At 48.2% G+C, this 20,116-nt stretch overlaps 1 protein-coding gene across 2 annotated transcripts in view; it reads right to left on the reverse strand.

Annotated features, from left to right (window-relative positions):
* LMTK2 (lemur tyrosine kinase 2) overlaps positions 1-20,116 on the reverse strand; it is a 72,127-nt gene that overhangs the window by 16,683 nt on the left and 35,328 nt on the right. For both annotated transcript variants that reach the window (XM_069569574.1, XM_069569575.1), the window contains exons 6-9: positions 19,855-19,942; positions 10,047-10,183; positions 2,981-3,065; positions 1,914-2,035 (exon numbers count right to left, since the gene is read on the reverse strand). In XM_069569574.1, coding sequence (XP_069425675.1) covers positions 1,914-2,035; positions 2,981-3,065; positions 10,047-10,183; positions 19,855-19,942 — 432 coding nt within the window. The remainder of the gene's footprint in view (positions 1-1,913; positions 2,036-2,980; positions 3,066-10,046; positions 10,184-19,854; positions 19,943-20,116) is intronic.

Below are 20,116 nucleotides of genomic sequence, written 5' to 3' on the forward strand. Positions count from 1 at the left end.
CCTGCGGCAGGGGTGGGGGGTGGACAGTCCCGAAGAAGCTGTGACCACAGAGCTGGCCTTACTGGGATTCGCAGCCCAAGCTCACACCATCCGAGCACCCCAAAGACCTCAGGCTGAGTACAGAAAGCCCTGGGCTGCTGTCACCCCTGATGAGCCAGGACACGCAGAGAGATGACAAAAGCAGGGGGGCCCCCGCTGAGGGCACGCCCTCCAGTCCAGGCTCCCGGGATCCTCATCACAAGAAGGCCCCGAGGAGACAAGGCGCCATCAAGAGCCAGGGAGATCAAATCCAGGAAGACCTCAGATACGGGAATTATCGGATGCCGACCACAACCGAACTTTAAAACACTCTGGGACAGTTTTTTAAAAAATCAAATAGACCTCCTAAAACAGAAAAGCCAATTAACTGAACTATAAAATTCAGTAGAGAGATTTAATAGAGGAATAGACACAGCGGAAGAAGGAATTTTAAAAAGACCAAGAATTAGCAGCTAGAGCCCAGGTCTGAAAAATGATCTAGAGTGTGGCACAGGGAGCTGAAGAGATGGAATACAGAAAGGAGAGAATAAGAGAGAAAAGACAAACCAAGAGGGCATGACGCATGTCTGATCAGACTTCCAAAAGAAGAAAAAATGGGGTTGAGGCAGTTATTGGGAGGATAAGGGCTGAGAACACCCACCGAAGATATGACATGCCAAGCAGAAAAACAAAAAAGTCCACACCTGTAGATATTATGGTGAAACCACAAAAAAAAACCAAAAGACCAAGAGAAGAGTTTGAAAGCAGCCACAGAAAAAAGCCATGTTACCTTCAAAGAGCTCAGGGAGATGTACAGCTGACTTCTCAAGACCAACCATGGAAGCCAGAAGACAGTGGAGCGAGGTCTTCAGTACACAGAGAGAAAACAACTGTCATCAAGCAAAAACATACACTTCAAGGATGTGGACAAAACAGAGGTATGCTCAGACCTACAGAAAAAGACCTGCGAGTCTGTTACCAGTGAGACTGCACCACGGGGAATTCTGAAGGACATACTTCAGACAGAAGGAGAGTGAGCCCCAATAGAAGGTCTGAGATTTGGGGGAAATTTAAAAAAAAAAAATAAGGCAAAGTGATCTGATTACATGGATAAACCTAACCAAACACTGACATTAAGAAAAATAACAACATCTTGTGGGGATAAGAGAAAAAAAAGATCCCTCACAAGGATGAACATAATTGCGTGTGTGTGCGTGTATGGTGTAAATTTAAAGCATGTTAAAATACCCTGGGGTCCTTGTATTGCTCAGAAAGGGGCCAAAGTAAGAACTACTGTTACTCTAAGTTAAGTATACATGTTATTTCTAGGGTAGCCAATACAATCATAGCAATAGAGTACACAGCTCCCAAACTACGAGGAAAAGAAAAAAAAAATCCGTAAGAAGCTAAGAAGCAAAAAACAGAAAATAGAAAAAGCAGGACAACAGCACCAAAAAATAAGAGTAGATATAAATTTAGAACGCTGTAACAGAAACTGTTAGTCAAAGACCTCTTACATACATCTTTTTTCAACTTCCATTAAACTGCGCTATATCTCAGTGCTAACGGTCCAGACTTCTTTCAGTTTTTTCATTCACTCAATTAATATTTATTAAACATCGACTATAAACAAGGCCCTACAGTAGGCAAAGAAAATAGCCTTGGTTCCTGCTTTTATGGAGATTATTACTGTTGAATGGGTAAAAGTTACTGCATCATTGCAAAGACTGGGATCACGGCTGTGATGTCAATAAACTGTCTTTCACATCATCAGTCGCTGGTATTCCTACATCTCATTCAATTGTTATACTTTCCCTTACGAAAGTACTTGAGAAGAGAGAAGTTAGGACTTTGTTAATAACAAAAGCCTAATCGAATGGTAAATCGATACATACCAGATGTTACTATATTTAGTTTGATCTGCAGTTAGCAGTCTGTCTTGAAAGCTGGTTACTAATTCTGGAGCAGTCCACCGAAGAGGGAAAAATTTTTTATCATCTGTCTCAATATAATCCTCCTGTTTTGTAAGAAAGCACACAGAATTTTGAATTCTCTAACACTTCTAGTGAGCTCAGTAACTTAATCCTAGGTCATTCTCAGAAAACACATACTCTACCCAAGAACACAAGTCAGAAAAAGAAATGGACACAGAGACAGAGTTTCTGGGCAGAGGGTGGGTGGAGGGTTTCTCTGAATCAGCCTCCTGGGCCTCATGAGCTGGTCTCTGAACCATGAATACCTGCTCAGTCTCCCTTCCTGGAAAAGGAAGGTACGCTGTGTCTGATGTACAGAACGCGGACTCTGAGCGAAATATCTCGTAAACTATGCTGGGCTGTATCCCTGAGCAGAACAGGGTGGTTAATGAGTAAGAGCACAGGCGCTCGAATTGGACAGACTGGTTGAATCAACGTTCAACCATCTACCAGCTCTGTGCCTCTTGAGCAAGCAGCAAACATGCTGAGCCTTATTCCTGACCCATAAGACCAGGAAGATGCGCCAGCCTTCCCTTTAGGGTGAGGATTACATGTGATCATGCAGGCAAGTCCTTCATAGTGCCCAGGTGGCACACAGCAAGTGCTCAAGATACTAGAGCTACTACGGAGACTAAGGACAGACCTATATTTGCATGAATATATATATGTATTTTTGCCCCATAGTAAGCTACCTTACTCAGCTGGGCTAAGCAAATACACACAAATAAAAACTTCACAGGTACTTTACTTATTTTCTTTGGGGGATATATTCATGACAGAGCTGAAAAACTCAAATCCCAAGCTTACTGATTTGAGCTGAAATTTTACCAAACATGTAACAGAAATATTTATCTATGATGTGTATATTTTATTATATAGCAGCAATAATTATTTACCCTCCCTTTCCCAACAGGCATGGCATTCTGTTATATGACCACTTCATGAGCATTACATTAGATCAGGAGAGAACCCTTAAACTTCTGGCTCACCTTGTACCTGCTGAATCCTATTCCATAATCACCCACTTTCACATTTAAGTCCGAGGTGAGAAAGCAGTTTCGCAGGGCTAAGTCACTGCAAACAGAAAGAGTGAAGCGGACATGAGAACAAGGCGGACCAACACCCACGATGACACGACGTGGAGCCGCTGCAGGAAACGGCTTTCTTGGGAAATCAGGGTGGTGAGTGTCTTGAGTTCCCTGATAAATAATTCATGTTTTAAAATCCTTTTTCATAGAAAAAGGCAACGCCACATTCCTAATTATTTAAAGAATAGAGGTGATCAGGGTTTTTTTCTTTTTTTGGTTTTTTTTTTGGTAAATCACTCTGACTGCTAACAGGTTAAATTCTAAATATATTTGTATCTTGTTCTGCATTGATACCAGACTTATGGCTCATTTCCTGGTATTTTCAGAGTTACCACGGAAGAATTCTAAACTGGCTAATTTGTCTGAATTTATTTTAAATAGCTTACATTACCTGAGTAATAGTCTAGCAGTGGTCTCTCAACTGCAAGTAAAGAATAAAGTTACAACTTCAAGCATACTAAAATAATCTACATGATTAAAAATGTTTGTTTTAACTCCTTTTTCAAAGATATACAAGCATTATAAGTGAGTTAGCCCCCAATTCACTCTCTTCTCTTCCAAACTCTACCTCTCCAAGAGGGAGGCAAAGAGCATATTTTCAAGACTGACTTAAAACAATTTACTGAGTTTATTTAAGAACAAATTAGTTTTAAAAACTACCTAACTTGGAAAGTAAAAAACTACTTTCTCTAAAAAATCTTCCCATAGAGACAGCAGATTAGTTTTTTTATTTTAGCTTTAACCCTTAGAATTTTTTAATTATCAATTGGCATATGAATGAAAAAGCCACTGAACTAAAATAGAACTGAAAACCTAACTTACAGTTTTAAATCTTAAATAAAAGTTCTCAGAAACTGAATTTCCATAGTCCAAAATTTAAAACGTTTGCCTTTACATGGCCCAAAATAAAAAACTATCAAATTCTTATTTTCAGTGATTTTCATTTCCAAAGCTCATGTGTCTGAAATAGAACAAACAACATGGATAAGGACACGAGAGCGAAGGCTGACGGAATCCAGGGACAGCCTAGCGCACACCACCACTGATCCCATCATGCTATCAGGGCTAATGTTCAGAAAGCACTCTACACACAGGTGTTTCTCCAAGCACCTGATGCGTATTGACTCATCTCACCTTCAAAACAGGCCTCCCAGGTGGGTGCCAGAATGGTCCCCCATTTACAGAAAAGGAAACGGAGGTGCAAGGAACTGAAGTGACTGCCAGGGTCAGTATTTCTGTCTCTCGACATCAATAACCATCGATGACAACCCATTACCAGTCAGAGCGCACTGCCGTCCGTGCGCTGACCTCGTGCTGATCTCAGCAGGCGTCCCGTCTCTGCGTCACACCGCGGTGGCTCACAATGTCATACGTTGTCACTGTTGTTATGTTTGCGATGATGATCTGTGATCACTGACCTTCAGTGTTACTACTGTAATTTTTCTGGCATTTTTTAAGCGATAAAAGTTTTAAGTCCAAGATAAGAAAGCAGTTAGATGTATCCAAACCAGTCAGATGTAGTCAATCCCTCTGTACACCATCTTTACAAGCAGTGTTTCCACGGCACTCCACCAGGCCTGTGGAGTGTCTGGGGAAAACCTCGGGACACCTCTAATGTTACAGACAAAATGCGAGCACATGGGGGGATCAGTGTCCCAGACCACCACAATAAAGCGACTCTCATGATAAGGCAAGTCTATGAATTGTTAGGTTTCCAAGTGCATAGAAAGGTGATGTTTACACTACACTGTAGACTATTAGTTGTCCAAAAGCAAACACACAAACAAAAAAAAATGCTATGTATAAACCTTAATTAAAAATACTTTATCACTTAAAAATGTCAAAATAATTACAGTAGTAACACTGAAGATCACTGATCACAGATCACTGTAACAAACAACAACGACAAGGTGTGAAATACTGTGAGAGCCACCCGACGGGACAGAGACAGGAAGCGAGCACGCGCTGCTGGAGAGATGTACCGCCAGACCTGCTTGACGAGGGCTGCTGCAGACTTCTGATCTGTGTGTGTGTTTGGTGGGGTGGGGGGGGCGGCCAGCAAACCCGCAGTGTCTGCGAAGCGTGGGAGAACGAGGTGTGCTGTGGAAACCTCCCATCTCAAGGAGAGAGGTGGCCCCTGGGTTCTGGAGATGAGGAGGAAGGATGGGCGGCCATGTGTGGGCAGCAGCGTGCGGGGCTCTCAGCTGCCTGGCCCCTGGACTGCGAGCAGCACATGCATGGCACTGCGGGTCCTGCCCGAGTCTCTGGGCACCGCCAGCTAGCACTGCTAAGGCCCCTGCAGACAGGCCCTCCTCAACCTTCCCAACACCTCTGTCCTGGGAGCAGAATGAAGATCTGGGTGCCAGTGCCCCTGCCCGGGAGCATGCAGGTCATCTGAGGCCGGGTGGGCCCTGGCACCTTCCACTCCAGCCACTCGAGCCACTCCAGGGCCACCAGCCGCGTCCCTCCACACCTTTCTCCTCACACACGGTCCCTGCAGGTCTACAGACACGGGGAATGAGAAGCAGGTAAAAGACGAAAAGATATATGTGCAAAGGGCCTGGGACCCTCTGTACACAACACTGTGAAACTCCTACAGTTCGACTTACAGTCTGAGAGAGAGAGAGAGAGAGAGGGAGGAGGAAACACCTCTTGTTACCTGAACACTGGGGGTACTGAGTAAGAAAACAATGGTGTGACCAAGTGAATTTCCTCTCAACTCGCCCTCTACCCCACTCCAAACATCCTGGTCCCTGGAGGACAGTGCAAAATTACTGCACAAAGTCAGAGGCCGGCGACCTAGTCTCGGCTCCACCACTCATGAGTGCGCGACTCTGGCGTGTCAGTCAGCACACCAGAGCCTCGTTCTCCTTGGCAAAAAAGAAAAAGGAAAAAAATGAGGGGGTGTGCGCTAACCTGTAAGGGTTAACTCATAAGGTTTTTATAAGGATACAGTTTTCAAACATCAAAACATTCAAAACATCAAAGTGTGTCCAAATTCAAAATGATATAATTCAACTCAAAAGTAGTAAAACATACATATTCTCCAAGGCCCAATAATGTACCAAGCTAAAGAACAGGAAAACGTAAAGGTGTAACTTTTTAACAGCGGAGGTAACTCTTGACGTCAATGGTTGGTTTGGGTCAGGAAATACAAACATACCCAGTATATTCTTCCTTCAAGTTGAAAAACAGGTCTAGTGGCAAAGCTGCCAACTGACCTGGCCCTCAGAGCTTGGGCTCCATCCCCCTAGGCAGTAACACATGCAGTGGCCTCAGTGGTGACTGCAGGGACCCCGCCAGGTGAGCGAAGCAGCAGGTACACAGGAGGAGTGTTCTAAACAGTCTCCCGCCTTGATTCACAAGGAAACATGGCTCGTTCTCAGCTCCCACTGACGCCGAGAGCTTGTCCACCTCCAGGAGATCGGTCTTGTAAAAACAGCTCAGCGGGGCTGCAGCCGTTTTCAAAACCACTCTGTCCTCTATTTAATTAACATATTACCCACCAAGGCTCTCCCAGGAACCCTACCGAATTCCTGATCAAAAGAGCAACCTAACATTACTGAATACTCTTCCAGGGCGCGGCCCACATTATCTTATGTAATCCTGACAAAAGCGCTTCAGGGCAAGATTACCGGGTTTCAGGGAAGAAACAGGCTCAGAGGATTAAGGAAGGAGAGGCCACTTAATAGCTTCAGTTCACTGTACCAACCTGCCACCAGCAGCCACCACGGCATAAAAACGAACCCCCATGTGGGCTGTGAAGAGACTGCCGCTTCCCACTGGAAGGTGGCTGCAGCTCTCAGAGGCAGCGGCAGAGCGAGGCCAGGGGATTCAGACGCAGCACAAAGAGGCAACTGGGCTCATTCAGCGTCCCGACAGCTTTTGCCCCTGCTCATCACGTCCACCTGCACCACGCTTCTCTTCCGCGACACAGCACAGACCCTACAACCCAGGCCTGCGGCCAGTACTCCCTGACCCTCTCACACACACCTAACCCATAAACTGGGTTCTACAGATGCTGGGCTCCTGTAACACTGGACACCCACACTCTGAGGGCTGGAGGACTTACTAACCTCAGTGTTTCTCAGCAGAAAGTGACTTTTAACTTTAAACTGGGAAAATCCTAAAGAGGGCTTGTGTGTTGTTTTGGCCGCGCCACACAGCATGTGGGATCCTAGTTTCCCGACCAAGAATCGCACCTGCACCCCTGCAGTGGAAACGCTGCGTCCTAACCACTGGACTGCCCAGGGACGTCCCTCAGGAGGTCCTTTCACGCACAGTGCTACCTGGGTACACTTAAGGCCACGGTCACGTGGGTCTCCAGCTACAAGAGACACGCCCACGCTGCCTGCTGGATGCCCTGTGCCCTTACTCATCACAGTGGCCTGGTGGCTTCTTCCTGCTCCTCCAGGAAGACTGACAGGCAGGGCACAGGAAGTCCCAGGCGCTTGGCCAGCAGGTCAGGAAGGTCCGGAGCATGACACACTGGCAGCGCCTGCTGTTTACGTGGCCTTCGCGGCCGTCACGTCTCTGACTACAGAAATGCAGCCTGCCCAAGACCCAGGCTTAAGTCTCCTCTTAGACAATAAGTACAAATAAAAATTAACTGGGAGCGCCTTACTAGATCAGCTTCCAGTTCAATGCGTGGGAAGTTCTATCTCCAACCAACATAGAAAGTTCGACTTTGAGTCAACAAATAAATATTCCAAAGTCCAGCTTAAAACTATGCTATTATGTACTCAGTATCTTATAACAACCCAGAATGACAAACAATCGGAAAGCATGTATGTCACTGAGCCACTCTGCGGCACATCTGGAACACAGCACTGCAAGTCAACTCTGCTTCAGCTTTATAAAATGCTACTGTGGTGCGCTACCACCAAAAAAACAAAGCACACAAAACTACATAAGACGTGGCTACTTTTTACAATAAAATGAAACAGCTGTCAGTGGTTTCAGGAATTTTCTTTACCTTGAGTTTATGTACCTGAATTACATCCAAATCATGTGAGTTAATTTATCATCTTCATTTGTTTGAAACTAGATTCTAAAGTAAGTAAAACTTTAACCTAAAGAAACTCACAGGAAGGTAACATTTACTTTACCAATTTTTAAAATATAATCATAGAAACCAACTTGGGCTTTAAACAATTTCCAGTTGTCTTTGATAACTTCATGTTGCTGATTCTGATGTGATCTTCTCTGAAAATGCTCCATTCTCCAAAATCTAAAAATTCCTACACCAAGTATTTAGGTAATAATCACTTGTGTTTTATAAAAGAGTAACAATACAAATATGCTGGGTATTAATCTGTTATGAGGGAAAAAAAACAAAATATAAGGTTTTTCCATTATAAAACAAATAGATCTTTATATTTTGAAGTTTTATGTAAGGGTTTCTGCCTTCGGCCTGAAGAAATTCATAATTCTTTCAGGTCTCTTAAAAAGCACCTTATCAGAATGATCTGCTCACTGTGCAAATCAAACAAGACAGATATGTAATAATTTTCCTTCTTCCTACCCTGAAGTAATGTTGAGAATGTGATAGGTATTTTTCCATATCTGTTCACACACACACAGAGACTCACACAAACCTCCGCAGATGTAAGCATTTTCTCTTTTTAATGGTGTCGTATTTTAAAAACATTTTATATATGTGTGTATATAAAATACACAACCTGTGCAACCCATGTCCCCACGTCAGTACACACATGTATTCCTTTTCAGGTCTTTCGGTTGTTAAGAGTAAAATGATTTAATTAAAGTCAACTAAAGAGACAGCTCAGTGGTAAAGAACCCGCCTGACAATGCAGGAGACTCAGGAGACATGGGTTCAATCCCTGGGTCAGAAAAATCCCCTGGACGAGGAAATGGCAACCCACTTCAGTATTCAGATGGAGGAGCCTGGGGTCGGGGGGAGGGGGGTGCGGTGCTCGGACATGACTGAGTGTACATGCACGCACGCACATGTGCACACACACACACTTAGCGTGCAAGAGCCAGACAGGACTGAGCACGCATGCATGCACACGCGCGCGCACACGCACGCACACATACACGTGCGCACACACACACTTAGCATGCAAGAGTCAGACAGGACTGAGCATGCATGCATGCGCACGCGCACACGCACGCACACTCACGCACACACGCGCGCACACACACATGCGCACACACGCACACACACGCACACGCGCGCGCGCACACACACACACACACAGTCTGCCCAATTTGTCCAGAGACCTGAGAAAACATTTCAAACACAAATCAGAGCTGAAAAGCCTGGAGGAGAACAAGCAGGAGTCTCTTTCTGAGTTTAAAGAATCATCATCTCAGGACTCAAAGCCCTTTGCCATCCTAATTAAAACAATTATGTGGATGATCTGAACAAAATACGACTGTATTGAGAGCTGTGGCTGTTCAAGTGGGACCAAAAAGGTCTGGAGAGATGCATTACCCCAACCCCAGGGCTGCTCACACCAACCCCAGTACCTCCGACCACTCACGGTGGCCTCTCGGAGTGCCGACCAGACACTGGGACCTTCTATCAGAAGATGACGTCAGACCCTCAGAGCCCTCCTCCAGAACCGGAGAGGGCCACAATGTGACAATGGCACCCAGGGGTGGAGGCGCAGCCTGAGGCTGACTCGAGGGGGATGCTGAGGCAGGGGTCTGGAAGGCAGACCGGAACTGCTCGGTCTCGACTCTGAGCATCACACCTTTTCGAGTGCTTGGAGATTCTGGCAATACCCTCTAGGCCTCATGCTGTATTCAGGCACTCTGTTCCCTGGTGCTAGTTTAGACGGAGCCCAGCTCGACCCTTGTTCTGACCCTGGGCAGGAGGGGACATCTTATTTATAAATCAAAAGTTCACACCCACAGCTGGTCCTCCTTGGGCTTCCAGCAGAGCCGGTGCCACGTTTGGGGGTGGCGGTGGGGCAGGCGTGCGAGCGGAGGGACCCACCTGTGCAGGAAGTGCCGCTTGTGCATGGCCGCCAGCCCCGCTGCGATCTCGCACGCCAGCCTCTGCAGCAGCATGGTCTGCGCGTCCCCCCGCGCCGGCTCCGGCTCGCCGCCACGCAGGTAAGCCTTCAGGTCGCCCTGTGGGAACCAGCCCAGGTCAGTTTCCAGAGAGGACCGGGGGGACAGATGGGCATCTCAGCTGACAGAGATGCTGATGTGACTTCTTGGAAATTACTCAGATTTGAGCTTAATTAAGAATCTTACTGAACACATTTAAAATTATAAAAACAGCAATTCCAACCAAATACTTCAAAGCTTGAGAAAATGTCCTTCTTCTTTTAGGATCATTCTAAATTCAACATTAGTTTACCTTTGTTATAGAAACACATGGATAACAATGGCTAAAAAATAATAATAATAAATTAAAGATAATTTTACACTGACACAATTCACATTTAGTGTAGATGTACAGAAATTTCCAGGTCACTGAAAGAAGATGATGGAGAGTAAACAAGAGGGGCCATTCACACCACCTTCAAGGATTCCAGGGGAGGTCACATCACAGTAGCTTTCAGGAACAACACAGAGGGAAGGAAAGAAAGAAAAATGGATGGAAAAGGAAGAAAAAGCATTTTCAAGTGCCGGTAATGGCTTCAATCCTTTGCCGGCTCCCCCACAGCCCCTGTGAAAAAGAACACTAAGGCCACTTCAGAAACATTCATGATGTGACTCTAATTAAGTCTGTTCAAAGGACAGGAAATTGAACAAATTCACACTTAGACCCCAGCACACAGGTGTTTCAATGTCCCGGGTACTCGCGAAGGAACCCCTACTCTGCCCCCCACAATACACACACACCTTTCTCGGTTTCTATTTCCTGACTCTCAAGGTGGTATGTCCTGGGGAGTTTACCGTGTATCTCTTTGGGGAAATACACCTCTGAGGCAATCTTCCATGTTCTGCTCACCACATGATTAAGTATTTATTGATGTAATATAATTCCAAGGTAAAGCTTTATATATAATCAGTTAATAAAATTAAGAAAAAGCAAGTCAAAAGTTTTCAGGTTTTTTTAATGTGAGTCAAAAAAGATGCCCGAGGAAGAAAATTCCTTGACCGATTAAAAGAATCGAATACCTTCCTAACGACGGCTACAGAAGACAGCAAACTGATCAAACCTCTCAAATCAGACTTGACAACAGCCTTCCTCTGCTGCCTTTGCCCACACTCAACGCTACGTGTGTTCCAAGGCAACGTCAAGTCCACACCAAGAACCTGAATTTGCTTTCATTCCCAGTTTCAATGATCTTTATATGGACGATAATGTTGGTGTCATGGGGTTCTCATGGCTGGGAAAGATTGAAGGCAGAAAGAGAAGAGGGTGACAGAGGATGAGATGGTTGGATGGCATCACCGATTCAACGGACATGAACTTGGGCAAACTCTGGTAGAGGGTGAGGGACGGGAGGCCTGGCATGCTACAGTCTGTGGGGTTGCAGAGAGTCGGACACAACGTGGCGACTGAACAACAGCAACACTGGTGTCAGTAACTGTTACCATCTGGGCTTTCAAGCAGGAGCCAAGCACTGTGCTGGGAGTTTCTGCACCTGTTACTGCAAATAACTCACAATTCGAACCACTTTCCGGATGTGGAAGAGGCTTAGGGAGGGTGAGAGCTTTGCCCAAGGTCACAGAGCTAACAAACAATGGGCCTGCACGTACACTCTTCGGTTTACCCGCCAAGAAAATTCTGTTTGGTTAGTGAATCCAATTAGTATGCAGAGCAAATCACTTATTTTACAAGAATGAACGTCAAGTCAACTAGAGTCGACCACACGCTCTCTAGGACTCTCCCCGACTCAGCGAGCTGCTCCACCATGGGAGCTGCCGCCCCGGACCGGGCTGGGTGCTCACCCTCACCGCCGTGCTCCTGCTTCTCTGCAAACACAGCCTTTCCCCTTCTGCACCCCCGCACAACTACAAGCTGCTCCAGACCAGAAACACGTTTTTTCCCCATTAAGAAAAATACATTCTCCTCACCACCCCAACCCACTTTCAACCAGGCTAGGCTCTGTCCAGTGCAGAAGTAGTGGGAATAAGGGCTTCCCTGGTGGCTCAGAGGTTAAAGTGTCTGCCTGGAATGTGGGAGACCTGGGTTCAACCCCTGGGTTGGGAAGATCCCCTGGAGAAGGAAATGGCAACCCACTCCAGGACTCTTGCCTGGAGCATCCCATGGAGGGAGGAGCCTGGTAGGCTACAGTCCGTGGGGTCACAAAGAGTCAGACATGACTGAGCGAGTTCACTTTACTATGGGTGACAATTAGCCCAGAAAAACTCCAGCAGAAAGCATGGGGCCTACAGGCTCATGGGATTTTCATAACGTAGCCCACACAGAAATGAAATATGAGAACAGAGAGCGGAAGTTTGTTCACCTTACCAGTGAAATGACAACTTAAAAGGCATCTGCCTAACCCCCTTCCTTCAATGTCCATCTAAGGAAAAAACTACCCTCACACAAAAGTAGGACTATGCTGTTCTGCGTCTGGCCGATTCTCAAAGCAAATAGGAGCTGCTGGCCAACAGCAAACACTTCCCGAGTGATTTTGGCCATGAAGGCAGGAACGGCGGAGTGGGTGTAGCTGTTTTTCAAGGTTACCTAAAGTATATTCCTTACCACTCACTGTTCTTAAGTTATCTTCTCTTCACAATAGGCCACTCCCCAAATTTCACCAGGAGATAAAGTATAATAAACAGAAGGAGATTTTGCTTCAGCTCTGAAGGTTTCCAGCTTGGCAAAAACTCAGTCTCTCCCCACCTGCACTGGGGTGGGGAGGAGGGGGGGAGGGTGAGCACGGCCCAGGCAAACACGTCTCTAACCTGCGGAGTCAACATCAGCGGTTCCTGAGGAGCAGATCAGCTTCTCCCGGACAAGACCTGCGACGGGCTAGGAGGGGCCCAGGGCTACTTCTATGTTCTAGAAAGAACCCCAGCGCTCTCCTGGCACCACCGTGCTAAAGAAAAATCAGCGTAAGATCTTCAACTACAGCAAAGATGTTTCTATTACTGCTAAAAATGGATCCATTCTATCCAGAACGGATGAAGCTGTGAAGTGTAGGCATCTGGCTTACGCTTTAATGATGCTGAGTGAGCCCACTGGGATTATTACTTTGCCCACAATTGCACCCACTCCAGTACTCCTGCCTGGAGAGTCCCATGGACGGAGGAGCCTGGAGGCCTGCAGTCCACAGGGTCGCTGAGGGTCAGACACGACTGAGCGACTTCACTTTCACTTTTCACTTTCATGCATTGGAGAAGGAAATGGCAACCCACTCCAGTGTTCTTGCCTGGAGAATCCCAGGGACAGAGGAGCCTGATGGGCTGCCATCTATGGGGTCGCACAATCAGACTCGACTGAAGTGACTTAGCAGCAGCAGCAGCATTACTTAAAAAGAGAAACACTGAGAACAGCAATGTATTCTGAAACAATACAAAGTTCCCTTTATGCAAGTTTTAAGTATTTCTCACATCCTCCCTAATGCCCTTCCGTAAAAAACTCAAGAAAACCTTAGGACGCTAGATGGCAGCAAAGCGCTGGTACTGAGACCTCAGACACCAGAGCAGTAGCTTGGCCCCCTCTGCATTGAGGCACGTGGACCTTCAGATGCTTCCTCGGGAGGACCTTCCCAAACCCCAACACCGGCTGCCCAGAGTGCTCGGTCCAGCTTTCCTCCGGACACGGAGAACCATGAATTCACTTCAACACGGCGTAAAAACCCACCCAACAAGCAAAAAGATTAGAAATTACAATTGCTCATACGTTTAACAGAAGGATTTGGGAGAAAACTTTGTTTTTAAACAAAAATTCGACTGAAAGGATGAAGGAATGGCATCGACAGCCACCTGCTCGGCATCCACTGAGGAAATCAAACCTCTGCACCAGGCGGGAGGCCCTGGGAACTGCCAGCCCAAGGGTTCTCACTCCTCACGCGGACTGCGCCTCTTGCCCTCGCCAGCACTCAAGACCCGCGTGTCCACGCCCACACCCCCACAGCACCTCCTCCCATCACGAATTACCCTCCCTGAGCCCATCCCATCTCTGCTCAAAGAATCTGTGCGTGCCCCTCTGCCTGTATACCCGGCTCCTGAGCCCATCCCACCTCCCTCTTATGGACACAGGGCTTTGGGCCTGCTGGCTGGCCTGCCCCCCACCCCCCAACAGGCTTGGCTCCAGCTGCTCCCATCAGCTATCCCCGGCCGCTTCTGCCGGACGCAAGGTCAGCGGTCATCAGCAGAACCCAGTGAGGGCCCGCTCCTTCCTTCCCCACCGGCCTCCTCCTTCTGAGCTCCCCGGTCGCTCCTCTCCAGGCCCGTGTGGAACCTCCTCCCTCTCCCTGGTCAGCAGGCGCCGGCACACGCAGGGCTCTGTCCATGGTCCCCGTCCCTCCTCGCCGCAACACCTGTTCCCGGGTGGGCGTATCATCCCACGGGCACTGAACATCATCTCTCACACGCTTCTCTGGCTCAGACCTTCACGCCCACCCCCGAGCCCCAGGCTCATCTGTCAGCTGCTCACTCGACACCCTTCCCGGGATGCCCGAAAGGCACCTCCAACCCAATGCACACAGTGCAAAGCTCCGAGATCTGCTCCGTCTCGGGAACTGGCATCTCCGTTTCCCCAGGGCATTCAGCCAAAACCAGAGTCCTCATGGTGGAGTCTGCTGTGTCCCGGGACGCCCACCACCACCCATCACCAAGTCCTGGACCTACAGTCAGAGGGAGCCTGGGCCACGGGGCCCAAGGCAGCAGTCACATGCTGGGAGGACCCTCTCAAACCCCAGCACCGGCTGCCCTGAGTGCTCTGTCCAGGAGGGGCCACTGGCTGGGCCGTGGGAATACGGCACCCCCCCAGCAGCTGCCCACATCGCCCCACCGCCAAGCCTGATCATGCCGTGTTGTCGTTTGGCACGTGTCCCCTCTGCTCCACCCTAAGCCCACGCCCCCTCTCTTCTCCTCACACTCCTGAGGGCACATCACGCATCTCCGTATGTCTGGAAGGGTCCACGTGTGTGGGCTTACTTCACAAGTTCATTCGTGAACAAGACATGCCATTTCTGAACAAAAGGCCAATTCAGGGAGGCTTCCCACTGATGGAGCACAAATGTACAGGCATTAACCCCACCTGATACAAAAGTATGTAGAATAAAATTAAGCTATCAGTTAAAATCCCCACTTCGCCACGGCAAACACGTGACTCAGACAAGGAGGCGGCCAAGAGAAAGCGTGGTCCTGGGCGTGGCCGGCAGAGCCCTGTTCCTCCCTCGTAGCAGTCTTCTCATCGGTAAAACGAAGTTGCGGCACCTGCTCAGAAGACTCGGTGCCCAGCTCGAGGCCCAACGTCGTCGGGGCCCGTCTCCCTGCCACGCCCGAGCGGGCAGGGCCATGCTTCCGTCAGCCCCGGAGCCTCTCCTGAGCTGCTGGAGCCAGCCAGCCACAGAGGCGCGTGGAAGTCTACCCAGATGCCAAAAATGCTCCCTGGCCAAGGAAAGACTCTCATCTCTGCATCTATGCTTCAGGGTCTGGGGACGGAGGCAGAACTGCTGATTCTCACTGGAAGCAAGACGGAGCGGAGCGGAACCTGCTTCCTTCCGTCACCTCGGCCTGCAGTCTGACCTCCCAGTGGTTGGTCTCTGCTTGACTCCCTTCCAACCGATCCCTCCCAGCAGACGCCAACCTGCCTCCCCAATCGTGGTGCTCTCGCCCACCAGTCCCCAGGTCCCCCCAACCCCACACATGCAAACCATCAAGCTCCCCTGCCTGGCTCACGTGTCCTTGAGACCCTTTCTTGCTGAGCAGAGTCCATCCACCCACCCATCCACATTCAAACCAAATACCACCTTCTTTGTGAAGCCTACCCCAATGAGCCTACTTAGAACTCCTACACAGAACTACCCAAACCTTTAAATTACAATCAACTGAGCAAAATAAGAAAAATGAATAAATGTAACTACCGTTTCCTGAGCACACCATGTGCCCAGCGATTCATATTCACCATCTCATGGCTGGGCAGTCCCTGGGAGAGGCAGGATCACCCCTATTTTACAGATGCCTACATTGAGGCTTCATGAGGTGAGGGCCTTTCCAGGGAGGCCCACAAGCAGGTGGCAGCATGAGCGTGTGAAGCAGGCCCGCCTGGCCCTCCAGGCAGAAAAGGCAGGACGGGGGTGGCTAGCCATGCTCCCCAGAGCGTGGGGCACAGCCCTCGGTTCCCAACAGGTGCTCACACACTTTTGCTGAGTGAGTGATCCTGACCCCACTCTCACTGCCCACCCACAGACACACACGGGGCACGCCACAGCCCCCGCGGCCACGCGTTCCACAAGGCGCCCTGCGCTGAGCCCTCCGCCCACGAGCACTGCACCCACCCTCGGCAGCACACGTCAGTGGCTGCGGGCCAGCTACCAAACCCTGCAGACTTTTTCATTTGCTTTCATAAAAATTCTAAGAGAAAGTGTTTTTCAAAAAGAGACCGGTAATTCCATCTCGCGAGGAATGACCTAAGTAAGTACGAAAACATTCTCTCCTTTCTCCTCAAGAGATGGTGTCTCTGAGCATGCTCCCCACCTGGTGACAACGCAAGAGGCCAACGTGCCCTCGCCAGCTTCTGACCTGCTGAGAGCCTGTGAAGACAGTGGCCCCTGTCATGGTGGCCGCGGCTACTCGCTTCCGAGCCTGGGCCGGCAGCCTCTGTCCTCTGGACCCTGGCCAGAGGGCGCCTCTGCCTCGGATGGCGTGCCTCTGCTCAGGCCAGCCTATTTCTGGGAGGGTCCTGGGGCACCCAGGCTGGGAGCAAGGTTCAGGGGAAGCCGGGCTTCGGGGTGCTCTGGGGACATCCCTGCAGTCCAGGCAGGCAGGCATCTCCAGGGCTCACGGGGCCGATGTGAGCTGAGCATTTCTGTCACCCAGCCTCTGAGCATGCTGAGCCCAAGACCTTGACCACAATGCCCCCAGTCAGGCCCAGCCCCTGCTGCTGGGAAGCTGGTCTCTCTGACATGTACTAGGGTCCAGAGGTGATGAACAGGGAACTGCCCTCAGAGATAGATGTGACCCCACCAGGGGCAAGGTGGGGGGCTCCCTAGGTTAACGGCCTTTCCTTAACACGAGACTGGTCATTCTGAGTCCTGACCGACAGACTTTCCACGGGCACCCCAGCCTCTGCCGGGTGTAGGTCACACTGGTAGAGCTCCTTACATAACAGGAACTAATCACCAGTGTCTTTTGTGTGTGTGATGAAAACCATGTCACACAAGGCTACCCCCTCAAGCACTTCTCAGTGTCCACTTCTGCGGCATTAAATCCATCCACACGGTCGTGCAGCCCTCACCCCCATGCACCCTCAGGACTCTCTGCATCTTCCCAAACTCAGACTCTGCTCCCTGCTCAACAGCAACTCCCCCAGCCCCTGGCACCCACCCTGCCACCTCGCCCCGGAGGGGCTGCTCTGGGAACCCCATGCAAGGGGACTCCTGCAGTGCGTGTGGTTTGTGACCTCGCTTATTTCACTGAGCGTAACGTCCTCAAGGTTCATCCATATGGCAGCAGGTATCAGAATTTCCTTCCTTTCTATGGCTGAGTAATAGTCCAGCTCATGGACAGACCCAATTTTCCTTATCTGTTCATCCACTGATGGATCCCTGGGCTGCTTCGGCCTTGTGGCTACTATGAATAATGCTGCTACGAACACGGGCATGAAAGTGAGACTCTGTGCTCAACTATCTGAATACGTACCTAGACATGGAACTAAACTCATCACCTGAACCCATTCGGAAGAAAACATCAAGCTTTTACTACTCCAGGAAAAACACCACCACTGCCCAGGAAGACTTTCAGGAATGCACAGACAGGGTGAAGAATAAGAAAATGCCAAAGCCCATGAGCTGGTTTCTGAGCCACCTCGATTAGCGCGCAAATGTGCCATTTCAGGAAGATGGTGACTCCCATTTATTTCTCTTATGCTCGCTCACGGAGAGCGCTCCCGTTGCTGTTTATAATCAGCATCAGGAGCCAATTAGGGACCCAAAAAAGACCCCATTAAATGTCTCACAAAAGCAGAACTTTGACAAGCAGGCCTGTCTCATCACGGGAAAATGCGTCTTTGGTGCACTTTCTCCACAGGCTGGGCCACCTGTCACACTGGCCACCCAGAACTAGGTTAAAAGGAGTTATTTTCATATTCTATTCAATAATAACCAAGGATCATGCATATTGTACCTTTGATAACAATGAGATACCCAAAATCAACTGCGCAATAAAACTGTCAGAAACATGCCTGGGAACTCCTTCCTCCCTGCTCTCACACCTTTATGAAATAATCCGGCTAAGTGGCAGCTGTCACATGTCTGCCCCCTCTAGGCAGGAGACCCAGAGGACAATGACCAGTTTTCTCTTTGAGTCCTGTGAGAGCAGGGAGCTGCCTTTCTGCAGTAAGTAAGTGTTCCATCAGGAAGCAGCGTCCATGACGGGAGAAGCCAGTGGGGGTGGGGCACAGAGAGCAGTGAGATTAACTCTGGTTTCCTTACAAGGAGAGAGAGCTCCAGGAGGGGTCTCCAGAGGAGAGTTAAGTCCATTGGTTCTAAACTTTGTTCCCTAAAGGTGCATGTTGCGACTTCTGGTGTGACCATGTGCCAGAAACAGTGTCTGCAGTAGGAGATGGGGAAAACTAAAGCAGAAAAGCTTAAGAATCCAAACCAAGGCTAGAAACAGAGCGAATAGTGAAAGTTGAAACAGGTAGGAGAAACAATAAAAAATAGGCAGGTAACATTCTAAACATCACAGCAGGGACAATAAATACAAATGGACAACCTGTTCCACTTTAAGTGACCAAGACTGACAGATTAATAAAATCCTAACAAAGAGGGAATAGTAAAAGTTGAAACAGGTAGGAGAAACAATAAAAAATAGGCAGGTAACATTCTAAACATCACAGCAGGTACAATAAATACAAATGGACAAACTGTTCCACTTTAAGTGACCAAGACTGACAGACTAATAAAATCCTAACAATAAGCTAGTTACAAGAGATGTCAACCAACGGATTGGCAGACCTAAACCAGGCAAATTCTAAACTGAAAGAAAGCTGGAAGAGCTACGTTTATATTGTTAAAAAGACCATCCTCAGTAACGCTTTTAATGTTAAAGAGAGTCCCTTCATAATAATAAAAGTTTCAAATTACAGGAAGTTGTATCTATTCTAAATTTGTATCCCTGACGCAGTAGGTATCAAAATGTACGAAACAGAGTAACTAGAACTGTAAGAAAAACATAAGGAAAATATGTAATCGGAAGATTTTAATATGCCTCTCAATACCTAACAGAAAACAGACCCAGGCTCCCTCTGCTCTTGCCCCGTCTCCACAAATGAGGAGGAAATAGGAGATTTGAACAGCCTCACAAACTCGACCCAAAAGGTCCACATAGACATATGTACTGATCACCAGAATAAACATTTCCTGCAGCACCTACAATTGAATAAAACGCTGACCCTGGAGTGGAGATGAACGTAGCCGGGAAGAGAGCAGCATCTGACCCCGAGCTGACGAGGACCACCTTTGCTCAGGCACTGAGGCTGGGGGCGAGGGAGGGGAAGAGTTTACTGCAACATAATCCACTGAAAGCGAATATAGACAGTTTGTTAATCATGTTTCTTTGGAATAGAATTGAAAGCCGTCCCTCATCCAGCATTTCAATCTGCCAGAAACACTTTGGTAAAAACTTCTGAAATACGTGACCTTGAACTTGTACTAGAAACTTACCAGGTCACAGAACTCGAACACCAGAAGATAGGGGATTGCTTCTACACACTGTCCGACACACTGGAGGACATTTGGATGCTGAAGGATACTGGTGAAAAATAAAAGTCACAGCAGTGTTCATGAGGAAGCAGGCCAGTAAAACTGTTCAGACAGTAACCCCAAATTGGAACATTCTTAACGATTTAAATACGATCAACTGAAAAGTGCACCAGAAGATTGTATTTAACAGATGCATTCTAAGTTATGTATTGATTAAATAATT

Source organism: Ovis canadensis, chromosome 24 (genome assembly GCF_042477335.2).
Source record: "Ovis canadensis isolate MfBH-ARS-UI-01 breed Bighorn chromosome 24, ARS-UI_OviCan_v2, whole genome shotgun sequence".
NCBI classification, from domain to species: Eukaryota; Metazoa; Chordata; class Mammalia; order Artiodactyla; family Bovidae; genus Ovis; species Ovis canadensis.